Genomic DNA, 13134 nt, shown 5'->3' with positions numbered 1-13134 from the left:
TTGATCAAATGGTTACGTACAACGACCACATGTTAACTCGTTGCAGTGGGTGAAAAGGCTGGTGTAGAAGTCCGCTCTACTAAACTAGTATTCACACACCGTGGCAGAGTTCCTATCTCTTTAGCTGCAAACAAATAAACAGAAGAGCCCACAGAAAACAGATGTGCAGTCAAATTTTCTCATGAAATAACAATTTGGTAAGCTCCCACCACATTTATGGCTCTTAGAACAAATTATTAACGAGTGACTGCAATCCCAGTGCTCAACTGCACATTTAAGGACAGTAAGGCCTAATACATCTTCAATGTTACCCTTTGAAAAACGAACATCAAGTTGAATGATGTCCCCTTAACCACCACCAAGTTGATCAATGAGCAATATGTTCTAAAAGAGAGATCTTTTGTAACATGACCACATGCAATGCAAATTGTCTCTTCTTGCTTACTACTAATAAAACAATACATCGTTTTGAGTTTCTATTTTTTTTTCCCCTGTTATGGGTGCTAGTGGCTGAAGGATGATCATCCGCAAAAGTCGGAAAAACAAATACACATACCCCTCAAGGTAATTAAATAACTATGTAAATGGAGAAAATAAACGCCAAATGATGGACAACTTTAGCCACACTGACATGAGTGATTTATTAAAGGATGAGACCATTTACAATAGACACAGAAGCCTTGCTGAAGCAACCAGTAAGAATACTTGTGGATATGAATATATGTTTCTATCAGAGGGTTATTTTCCCTTACATCAAATAGAGACTTAACACACACAAACTTAAAAGCGTGGTACACAACTTCAAATCCAAATTAAGGCTTCTACTACTAACATATATCAGCAGACACTTCACTTTCCAGTTTCCATCATCCATTTGCTTCAAGATACCTGCAACATTTGTAGCGAGAGTGCTACTTGTTTAACGGTTTTTGTATTTCTCCATGGCTCTTGGGGCTGCCCAAAAAAAATTGATGCAGGTCAAATATCATATGAGATAGACTCATCCTAGATTTATTCTGGAACTGGTAAACTTACAATATAAATTAACATACATTTCAGAAGCAGCACTAGATTTTTTTTTCACATAGTAATGGACAAAGTGAAGGGGAGCCTTGGCGTAACTGGTAAAGTTGTTGCCATGTGATCAGGAGGTCACGGGTTCGAGCTGAGGAAACAGCCTCTTGCAGAAATGCAGGGTAAGGTTGCGTACAATAGACCCTTGTGGTCCGGCCCTTTCCCAGACCCGCGCATAGCGGGAGCTTAGTGCACCGGGTGCCCTAGTGGACAAAGTGATAGGCCTTGTCTGAATATGAAGAGAAGGAAAAGCCCCTTTTAACTTACCTAGACCAATTGCATCTGAACTCTTCATGATCTTCAGCCTCTTGCAAGACCCTGTGAACATCCTACATATAATAATTCATGGCAAGTAAGACTCATAAAAATGGCCTACAGGACAGGATTCCCTATGTAGGATCAGGATTCAGATTGATGAACAGAGAGGGAAAAGACTAGAAGTATTCACAATTCTAAGATCTAATAATTCAATGACTAAAGCATCACTATCACATATAAATCCTCCATGATATTAAGTAATTCCAAATGTCCATCCTTTTTTACTGTCACCAATCAAAAGCTTTATATATATATATATATATATATATATATATATATATATATATACATGACAGATAGATGGATACAATTAATTCAGTGAAATATGAACTCTCAGGCAACACCGAAGTTTGGAGGAAAAGTACAAGTTTCACGCGCAGGTATTTCTGATAGGTTTAAGATAGGATGAATGCATTTGATTAAATTACTTAACATATATGAACTTTACGAAAGTGGTCATCCGACAACTCAGATTAGACATCAAACTTACTCCCATGGAACATCACCAACGAGCATCCAATCACCATCCTTGTCCTCATAGGTAAGAACATACTCAGATCCATGTAGAAGATCCATCAATCTACTTTCAGTTAGTCCATCACGAATCGGAATGCCTTCAGTTCCACATTGACCTGAAATAATCACAGATGAAAGTTGAAATTCAGTAGATTCTTAAAGCAGAAAGAAACAGGCACGTGTATGTTTAATCAACAGTTCACACCGAAAAGTACACTGTTCACTACCTAGACTCATGACAGCATCACAGCAAGCAAACAATTTTTGTCAATTGTTGCCTTCCACCTCATTTAGCAACTTATCTTTATTTGAGCTAGAAAATGAATGCTTTTTAAGATTTAAGATCAAGGCGTTCCAACCAAAAAATCAGCATATTAGATACTGTTCTTAAGATCAGAAATAAATTACTAATTCCCTTGAGAGAGCCAATAATCATAAAACTAATCCTCAAGGAGATGACTAAGTGCTTGAGACAGGAGTAACAAACTTTACTACTGGAAATCTAAGTTCCAATCACAGCAACAACGCTCAGTTTGAGGCCCTCTGCTCAATCATTAATGGGTAGATTTACCCGGTACTTGTGCTTGTGGGTTGTAACCTGTTGTCCGATACAACAACAACAACCCAGTATCATCACACTAGTGGGGTTTGGGGAGGGTAATGTGTACGCAGACCTTACCTCTACCCTGAGGTAGAGAGGCTGTTTCCGATACACCCTCGGCTTCCTCCCTCCAAGAACTCTCCACCTTGCTCTTGGGTGACTCGAACTCACAATCTCTTGATTGAAAGTGGAGGGTGTTCACCACTAGAGCAACCCACTTTTGTCAGCAAACCACTCTTGTAACCTGTTGTCTGATGAACTAATCAATTTGAGCATAATCTAAACTGGATGTTACGATGGAAATTTTTGTGCTTTTATCCCTATTTATCTTTGCACCGAAGGGGTGTGGCATAGTGATAAATGAAGTGGGTTGAAAACTTGAGGTCTCAAGTTTGAACATCAGCCGAGACAAAAACACTACGTGATTTCTTCCTTTCTATCCAAGCCTTGGGGATAGAGTTACCTGATACCTATTGCTGGTGGGAAGTGGCAGATATCCCGTGGAATTAGTCGAGTTGCATGCAAGCTGCCCGCACACCATGATTCAAAAGAAAAAAAAGAGAGAGATTGAAGGAATTAAGAAGAATATCTCAACGAAACAAGAAGCAAATCACTTCAAAGACAACATATAACGATAAAGTCCAACAGGACATGCTAGATTAACAACAAAGAAGTTTCGAGCAGTACTGTACTAATAGCCCACTTGGCCAAGCTGCAAAAATCAGCTTATTTTGAGAAGTGTTTTTTTTCAAAATTGCTTTTCTCAAAAGTACTTTCTCAAAAGTACTTTTGATGAGAATCGGTTTGTGTTTGGCTAATTAATTTGAAAACACTTCTGAGCAGCAATTAGTGTTTGGCAAAGCTTTAAAAAAGTATTTCCAAGTGTATTTTTCTCAAAAGTGCTTTTCAAAAAAGTATTTTTTTGGTGAGAAATTACTTTTTTCTGCTTCTCCAAAACTGCTTCTGATTTTTCTCAAAATCACTTTTTTTTTTCTTTCAAAAGCTTGGCCAAACACCTTAATTTGACCAAAAATAACGATTTTTCCTCAAAAGAGCCAAACAGGCTATAAAGCTATTTGCAGTTAAAACCTCCTCAACGGACCTCTATAGGATTAAATCAGCACAACGAACCTCAAAAGAAAAAAAAATCATTTGAAATGCCTTCAAGAGTTAAAATCATTAAGCCGAAAAGAAAAAGAATACAGACAACTGTCATCAAGGCATTACCAATGGTAAAGCAGCTGAACATCTTTTCTAGTGCTGAAGACAGATCATTGTAGCTTTTGTAGATCTTAAGGTCAACCTTCCTCAGATAAGGGGCACCATCCATGCTGACTTTGACATAAACACAAGCAGATCCTAACTTACCATCCACATCCTCCTCAGTCTTGGGAGGATTACTGACTATTGACTTCTTCCGAAAAGATCGAATTGGTGGCCATCCTACTACCTGTGTCCTGACCAGAAAACAAAAGTAGCTCCAGTTACTATGTAGTTCCAGGAGCTAGGTCCTTAATTTCCTTACTAATTTAACATTTGCCAGCTCAACAACAACAACCAAGTGAATTCCCACAAGTGGGGCATGGGAAGAGTAATGTGTGCGCAAAACTTACCCCTACCCTCGAAAACCCTCGGCTCGAGAGCCAGCTCAAGAACTTGAAAACCCCAACTCTCCCTCTCTCTTTAGGGAAAAAAAAAATACATGTTGATCAAACAGAGAGGAAAGAAGTAACAGCAGAACAAGCTTACGGAGGATTCAAAAGAATGTGACAAAACATGGTAGCTCTTTGAAGGTTGAGCAAATAAAGAAGAGAAAACTTTTCTAGCAAAACTTAACTATTAAGGTTGAGTTCAAGAAGATAATTAGACAAACCTATGGGAGGTAAGATTCAGTTAAGATATAATCTTACTATTTACAAAAGAAGGAAAAAGAACACAAAAACTCTAGCTTCATGCTGTAGTATTTAATTTTAAGGGGAGGTTCTCAAAGATTTACTTAGTGGCTGGAGCAACCCCATGTCCATTACTAGTTGGAATCAGAGGCTTTTTCTCCTGTGCTGGACTTGGCGATTTTGGAGCAGGATCTTTCACAACATTGGCCATAGAAGATGGTTGAAGATTACTCTCTGCAGAGACAACAGCACCAAGAATCTTGCTTCCACCCTTAGGAGAGAACAACAACCCACTGTGACCTTTAGCAGAATCAACCTCAGATTTAGAGAAAGCCAACTTTCGAGAAGTACCATTCATGGTGTCAGAATACCCCCTTTTGGTTCCATAAACTAAACCTTTCAAAACCCCAAATGGGCCCCTCTCAGGGGACTCAAAACCAGGCAAGCCTAGTCTAAGCTCAGTGGCCTTCAAGTTCAAGTTCAAGTGTTTTTTGCTTTTCCTCTCATTAATTTCCATTGAGGAAACACAACTACTCTTCTCAGATAGGCCTATGTAATCATGCTCTTCTAAGGGAATTGACATCAAAGGAATTCAAGAAGCAAAGGACTTAGAAAGAGTATTAAAAGTTTTTTCAACTATCAAGACTAGTGAAGTGCAGAACTAGTGAAGTATGTAAAAAGGAAAAAAGAACTAAGGAAAATAGAGTAAAGGTTCTTTGGGCTCTCTGTAGCCTCTCTTATATTTCTCCACTGTAACAAAAGAATAATGGAATGTGATATGGCAAAGAGAGGCTGTAAAAAGAGGGGGCAAATCAAACATCAGCTAATCTTTTCAGTAAAAGTACTTTTTTTTTCTTTCTTCTTCTTTCCGTTTCTCCACTTCTTTTATCCTCCTCTCCTGGTAAAATAAATTTAAAAAGGAAAGTGTGGAAAAAGGAAAAAAATGTTATTAGAATAATTTGAAACAGGAGTAGAGCTTGCAAAAGCATGAAAAGACTACCCTCATTGATGCCAAAATGTGCTGTAGCAAGCAATCAGTGGGTATATTTCCTAAGCTGGTAAGGTTAAATTTTCATTTTTGATGTGAAGTCATGTCACGCCTCCTAATTATAGAACTGAAAGATTGATATAGTCCCCTCAAGCTGCAGTCCCAAAGATTCAGAACTTGTTCTATAAAAGAATAAAGACATTGGATTCAAATAGTAATGGTAAAGCAAAATCTGCTTTTGCCAAAATAACACAGTGGCTTAATGCTTTTGCTCTTGTTAGGGGTTCTACTTTATTTTTCTTATTTAACAATCTAGGAATTAATATAGGGGAATGCAATTGCATGCACACCCATCCTCCTCGACTACTCAGCAAGCACGTCACGGGTACATTTTTTCTAGCTTGGTTGCATGTATATCATACTCGGTGGCGGAGCCACATGCACCCAAGGGGAAAATTACATTGTTTAGCTCGGTAATTTTTAAAATAATATGTATATATATTATATAATAACACCCCTTAACTTTTTGGTGAGTTTGTTTCTTTATATTTTGATTCCCCTTAATAAAAATTCTAGCTCCGCCACTGAATTCATACTTCCTTCATTTTAATTTATGTGAACTCACTTGACTGGGCGCGGAGTTTAAGAAAAGAGAGAAAACTTTTGAACTTGTGGTGTAAAACGAGGCACATTTATTTTGTGTGGCTATAAATCATTGCATAAATATAAATTATTTCTAAACATGAAAAGGGGTCATTCTTTTTAGCACGGACTAAAAAAGAAATAGATTCACATAAATTAAAACGAATTGAGTATTATAGTATTGACCAAATACATAGACTGCCATTTAAAGTTATCATATTTTCTCAATTAGACACTTCAACTGAAGTTGTTTTCTAGAGCACATAATGTTAGTGGGAAATGTGTCTATTGAACGCAAATGAGTGACATGGCATAGTGAGTGTGTTCCACTCTTTTTCAGCATGTGAAACGCCTTTGAAGTGTATTAGTTGTTTCTTCTTTTTTTCTTTTTCTCCTTTTCCAATTTTAATTTATTTTCTGTTTTTCTCTTTCTTGATTCCTTTTGATTTGGCTTTTTCTCCCAAAAGACAACGACATACCGGAGGTGAGTATACCGGAGAGGAGGCGACACAAAGAAATAGATGACATCTGGTTCCAGAACAACAGACAGGAAGAAAATAACTACACTACAAATCTATTGTAGATATATAATCTTCTTGACATACAATGATCTTAATTCAAATAAATCTCACTGTTCTTTGACCAAATCCATTTCTTTCAATAAGCAAATTTTGATCTTTCTTCAATGAAATCCCATTTCAAAAGACCCCATTTAGAGTCCATAAAGAAAATCACATAAATTTACACCCACTAACTCATATAAAGAGAGTAACTAAAATTTCAAGAACAGATTATCCACTTCTTTTAGTAGTATTTTGAAGATGGGTTTCAATTAGAGCCTTAAAAATAATGAATTCTTGTGATGTCAAAAAACAAAATTCGTAGTGTTTTGTTTCCTACCATTACATAATTAAGGAGAATGTTTGTCCTCAAATATTCCTATTAGAAATCAACCAGCCTCGCCGTATATTAATTCTTTTCAGAATTCTACCATCAACTAAGTGGGTTTCTTTTAACCCTTGTTCGGATTTTAATTGGAATGCCTTTTGTAGCTTAAAATTTTCAAGCAAAAGCATTCTCATGTACTATCATGGAAAACTATAATTTTTATACTAGATCATCCATGTTTCCCGAGTTACTAGGCTCTGATATATATTTAACATTATGTTCTGACATTTGTTCACTTTGGCTACCCATACTCACCGCCTTCCTACTCAAGGTATCGGCCACCAAATTGATCCTCCCGGGATGATACAAAATGGTAATATCATAGTCATTTAGCAGCTCTAACCATTTTCGTTGCCTCAAATTTAGATTATTTTGCTTGAACAAGTGCTAAAGACTTCGATGATCTGTAAATACCTCACATGACACGCCGTAGAGATAATGCCTCCAAATCTTCAATGCATGGACGATGGCTGCCAACTCTAAATTATGAATGAGGTAGTTCTTCTCATGAGGCTTCAACTGAAGTGAAGCATAAGTAATCACTCTACCCTCCTGCATCAAGACACACCCAATACCAATCCGAGAAGCATCACAATACACCGTATAAGAACCCGATGCCAAATGCAAAACTAGAACTGGAGTTGCGGTCAAGGCAGTCTTGAGCTTCTGAAAGCTCTCCTCACGCTCATCTGACCACCTGAATGGAGCACCCTTCTGGGTCAACCTGGTCAAAGGCGCTGCAATGGACAAGAAACCCCCCACGAAGCGATTATAATATCCAGCCAAGCTGAGAATACTCCGAATCTCAGTAGCTGAAGACGGGTTGGGCCAACTCTAAATCACCTCTGTCTTCTTTAGATCCACCTTAATCCCCTCACTGGACACCACATGCCCCAGGAACGCCACCGAACTGAGCCAAAACTCACACTTGGAGAACTTGGCATAAAGTTTCTCCTCTCTCAACCTCTGTAGTACAATTCTCAGGTGTTGTGCATGCTCCTCCTAGATACGTGAGTACACCAGGATATAATCAATAAATACTATGAAAAATGAATCAAGATATGGCTGGAATACACTGTTCATCAGATGCATGAATGTTGTTGGGGCATTGGTCAGCCCAAAAGACATCACAAGGAACTCATAGTGACCATAGCGGGCCCCGAATGCCATCTTCAGAATATCCGAGTCCCGAATCTTCAACTGGTGATACCTAAACCTCAAATCAATCTTATAGAACACTCTAGCTCCCTGAAGCTGGTCAAATAAGTCATCAATGCACGGCAAATGATACTTATTCTTAATTGTAACTTTGTTCAACTGCTTATAGTCGATGCACATCCATATAGTACCATCCTTCTTCACAAATAGAACCGGTGGACCCCAAGGTGACATACTAGGCCTAATGAACCCCTTATCAAGAAGCTCCTGAAGCTGCTCTTTCAATTACTTCAACTCTGTTGGTACCATACGATACGGAGGAATAGAAATGGACTGAGTGCCCGACACCAGTTCAATACCAAATTCAATGTCCCTATCGGGTGGCATGCCTGGAAGGTCTGCAGGAAACACATCCAAAAAGTCTCGCACTACCGGAACAGAATCAATTGTATGAGTATCGGCACCAGCATCCCTCACAAAAAGCCAAATATGACGAACATCCCTTCCCAAACATCTGTTGGGCCTTCATATATGAAATCACCCTACTGGGAACATAGTCTAGAGAACCTCTCCGCTCGATCCTAGGTAACCACGACATAGCCAACATCACGGTCTTAGCGTGACAATCCGGAATAGCATGGCATGGGGACAACCAATCCATACCCAGAATCACATCAAAATCAACCGTACTAAGCAATAAGAGATCAACTCTAGTCTCCAATCCCCCAATGGTCACCACGCACGGCCGATACATACGGTCCACAATAATATAATCGCCCACCGGTGTAGATACATAAACATGTGAAACTAAGGACTCACGGGGCATATCCAGATAACGAGCAAAATATGATGATACATACGAATAAGTGGAACCAGGGTAAAATAATATAGAAGCATCCCTATGGCATACTGAGACAATACTTGTGATCACTCCTTATGAAGAAACAGTCTCTGGCCTGGCAGGGAAAGCATAGCATCGAGCATGACCGCCACTTGATCGGCCTTACCCTCTAGGGCGACATATAGCTGCATGAGCCCCGCCCCGAGCTGGCTGAGCGAGTGGTGAAGTAAATGGTGTGGAAGTCGCAGCCTCACTCCACTGCTGAACTGGACCTCCCAAAAGATGGGGACAATACCTCTTTACATGACCAAACTCTCCACACTCAAAGCAACCCCCGCTCTGACAATGGCAGCAGGTACTGAAGCGGACCTCGAGATCCAGAATAACTACTAGAGGGACCTGGCACAGATTACCCTTGAATTGATGGAGCACAAGATAAACTCTAAGCTGGGAGGGCACTAAGAGATGACTGACCCGGACAGGCACTATATGAACCGTCGCTAACCGATGCACTACGATAAAAGAGACGAGCCATCTGAGCGGGCCTATAAGGATGACCCCTACTGTGGTGAACTGCCCTTCAGAAGAAACACCGCTGAAACCACCCACACCACGAGGCCCTTTGGCCTCCCTCTCCTCACGCTCCTGACTACAAACCTGCTCTAGTCGTCTAGCAATATCGACCACCTTGTCGAACCTAGCACCTAATGCAATCTCTCGAGTCATGACAAAGGGCAGTTCATATTTGAGGCCATCAATGAACCTCCTAATCCTCTCCCTCTCTTTAGGAGCCAACTAGATCGCGTGACGAGCCAACTATGAAAATCTCATCTCATACTAGGTCACGAACATACCCTCCCGACGTAGCTGCTCAAACTACCTACGCAATTCCTCCATGCGGGTCTGTGGAACAAACTTCTCCAAGAAGAGAACGGAGAACTCGTGCCACATAAGTTGTGCAGCACCGGCTGGCCTGATCAACTCATAGGCCTCTCATCATCTAAAGGCTGCCCCTGACATGTCACCATATGTCTCCGAACCGATCCGCAAGACTCTACTAAATCTGCTCATGACTTGTGAGACCTATGTAACCTAGGTTCTGATACCAACTTGTCAAGACCCAAAATCTCATATGTCATGATGACGTCTATCGTAATACTAGGGAAGCCGAAAGTCACAATTAACCACGTATCTTTAAATTGAAAACATAATGAAATAACATTAGTAGTGAAAATCTCATAAATACTTAATAAGAAAGTACCGCGACTCAATACAAAATCCCCAAAAATCTAGGTGTCACTGAGTACATGAGCATCTAAATATCAATATAGTCTAACTACTAAAAACAACTGTCTAGAAGGATAGAATAGTGCAAATAAACTAAAAAGGATGAGAGTCGAGGTTTGCGGACGCCAAGACAACTACCTCAATAGTCTCCAAGCAAATGAAACTCCACAGCTAGCAGCTGTCATATCCAGAAGTACCTGGATCTGCACACAAAGTGAAGAGTGTAGTATGAGTACAACCGACCCAATGTACTCAATAAGTAACAGGGCTAACCTTGGGCTGAATGCAGTGTCGAGCTCAGATAGGTACAGTCCAAATCCAGATTCATAACAGTACAGATATGACAGGAAGAATGACAGTATATCTCAGAGAAAACTCATAATCAGTTTGTACACAGTACAGAAATATAGACATGCTTTCAAGTTTAATAGTTTAAGCTCAACATGGATAAAATATGCCAAGTATGACTGATACGAGGAATGTTACATCTCTATATCTACATGTCAAATGTACATGTCACATGTAATGCATCTCAATGATAACCTCAAGTACTCACGCTCTTAGAGTACTCAAACATTTATCTCGAATATCCGTAACATTCAAATTCACATTCATCATTTCAAACAAAATTGGTCATCATTTTCATTACTCGAAAAACTTTATCATCATTCCCGGGTAAAGAGGGCCAGCTGTTGATACCCAATTTTGCCCTCATATTTTGTAAAATATTATATATTCTTTCAAAATATCACTTTCTGCGTCATTACTTAATTTACAAGAGCCAAATAAGTATTTTCTATAATTTTTAAAATTAATTTTCTTGCATTTAAATTGTTCAATATTTATTAATTATCCCTTCAAATTATTTTTGGGTGATTTAATCTTCTAAATTTACTATTTGCACCTACATGCATTTTTATAATATTTTGCCTAATTTTTACATAATTACATTTGTATTTTTTACCTATTATCTATATTAGTTGCAATAATAACCTATATTCTACAAATATTTGCATTTATTATATTAGTTATGAAAAAATAACATTATGTGTTTTTATAATATTTAGTTATCATTTTTAAGTATTTTATTTCATAAATAATAGTTTTTATTATCTATTAGATATTTTAATAATTTTATTTTTATTAATTTTAGATATTTTTAAAGGCTGGCCCAAGCCAGGCCATCTTTTAGACCAAATCAATAGCCCAAAACCCCGCACCTCAGCCCAATAGCTCCCATCCCAAACCAAATAACCCTCTTTAAAACGACCCGGTCGCGACCTGTTTAAACGACCCGCCCCACCTCCCTTTTAATCTTGGTCGTTGATCTCATCAATGATCCATAAACTATCTCCAAAAACCCTACCCGTTTCCCCTATAAGCTGTCGCCTCTGAATGCTCTCCACTCTCCCTCTTTCTCTGAAAATCCCTAGCCGCCTCCCCCTTAAATCCCTCTCTATGTTCCTCCGCTACTGGTCACGTGTTTGTGGTATTACCTAGGTACTTGCCCAATTTTGGCAAGTACCATCTCCTAGATCGGACTGGAATCGACCTCAATCTTGAATATTTGGATAATATTTCATCCATATACATGAAGAAAGGCCTGATTCTTTATACCAGTTGGCCGATATTAAGCATTGAACCCTAACTAGTGTTTAGAGTTCAATTTCTTTCCTTTCCGGTTACTTTACTGATTGCATGTGTATTTTCTTCTTTCCTTATTTATGTTTGCTTAATTTCCCCTCTCATTCATTCTATATTATTCTGAGACTTTGATTTTGGCCGGCTGACAACCAAGGCCAACGGATTCTGTTCATTAACCTCCTCCAGTGAAAGCACTGCTCGGAGTCCACTTTGAGGCTCTTGTGAAGTCTAAAGCACTGGGGATTTGGGGTTTCATCGTTCTCCAATAATTACAGCTATTCCTGAGATTTTGAGTTCTTTATTCTTTGTTTACTTTGTTCGCAACTGGTTAGTACTTTATACTATCGTAATTCTACTTCACTCTGATTGTGTTTATGTTATGTGCATTAGCATTACTGGGATTCCTTTGGATATTTAATGTTATGCCACTTCGTGCGCAAGCCTGCTTGTCTTAATGCCAACTTGTAGTTTCTACTTTCTTCTAGTTTTGATTTTCACATAGTTAGCTAAGTTGATTCATGACGTTTGCTTGGTTTGCAATTAAACCTGATTGATGTTGTTCAGAATTGCTTTCTTCCTGTTGAATCCCTTATGTATTACCTGTTATTTTTCTGCAAATTATGTGATGACATTGTCTAAGTGCTTAGCCTAATATGCTCTTCCTTCACATTACTAGCTTTAATGCATGCCCATTGTAGATGTCCAACTTGATTGTTTGTTTATCTTCATGTTTAAGTATAGTTGGTTACATAAAGACTGTTGCTTATCATGAATCTATGACTTAGAATCTCCTAGGGAACTAATGCATGCTCAGAACTTATTGGAATGCATCTTTGCTGAGTCTTTCATGTACACATGCTATTTCCCTGGAATCAACTTGTGATTATATGAATTTCATATGCCAATATTATTACAATGCCTAGGTAGACTTGTTTCTTTGCTTTAATGTTGTGTGCTCACTGATCATTTAAGACTCCTAGGGTAAATTCCAATACATGTCTAGTTTATTAAGATAAGTCCTGTCCCTCTTAATCTGATGCATGCTTGCCTTATTTACCTGAAAGTCGGCTTCTTCTCATCTTCCATGTATCTGCTGGATGTAAAACCTTTGTGGGGTGATTGGTATTTGCCTGAACATCTCACATGTTAAGCTCTACAAGTTAGTTGTTCTCATTAGCCTCTCATGTTAAAGCTTCCATGCTAAGGTTGTAGCTCACCTGTTCTG

The 13134-nt window shown here is 38.8% G+C and overlaps 1 protein-coding gene across 2 annotated transcripts; it reads right to left on the bottom strand.

Moving 5' to 3' along the window:
• Nucleotides 1-608: 608 nt before the first annotated feature.
• Nucleotides 609-5562, bottom strand: LOC104105673 (auxin-responsive protein IAA14-like). Of its 2 annotated transcripts, none has more exons than XM_070188222.1 (5): nt 4506-5562; nt 3878-3966; nt 1883-2024; nt 1342-1403; nt 609-954 (listed from the first exon to the last, which is right to left on the bottom strand). In XM_070188222.1, the coding sequence occupies exons 1-5, from the start codon at nt 4982-4984 to the stop codon at nt 920-922; spliced, it is 807 nt and encodes a 268-aa protein (XP_070044323.1). In that variant the 5' UTR covers nt 4985-5562; the 3' UTR covers nt 609-919. The 2 variants fall into 2 exon arrangements, with proteins under 2 accessions (XP_070044323.1, XP_009612337.1); XM_009614042.4 differs by having other exon boundaries at nt 3737-3966; nt 4506-5554.
• Nucleotides 5563-13134: the final 7572 nt, after the last annotated feature.

Source organism: Nicotiana tomentosiformis, chromosome 11, assembly GCF_000390325.3.
Source record: "Nicotiana tomentosiformis chromosome 11, ASM39032v3, whole genome shotgun sequence".
NCBI classification, from domain to species: Eukaryota; Viridiplantae; Streptophyta; class Magnoliopsida; order Solanales; family Solanaceae; genus Nicotiana; species Nicotiana tomentosiformis.
The sequence above is the reverse complement of the archived record's forward strand: the minus strand, read 5'-3'. Positions and strand labels throughout refer to the sequence as shown.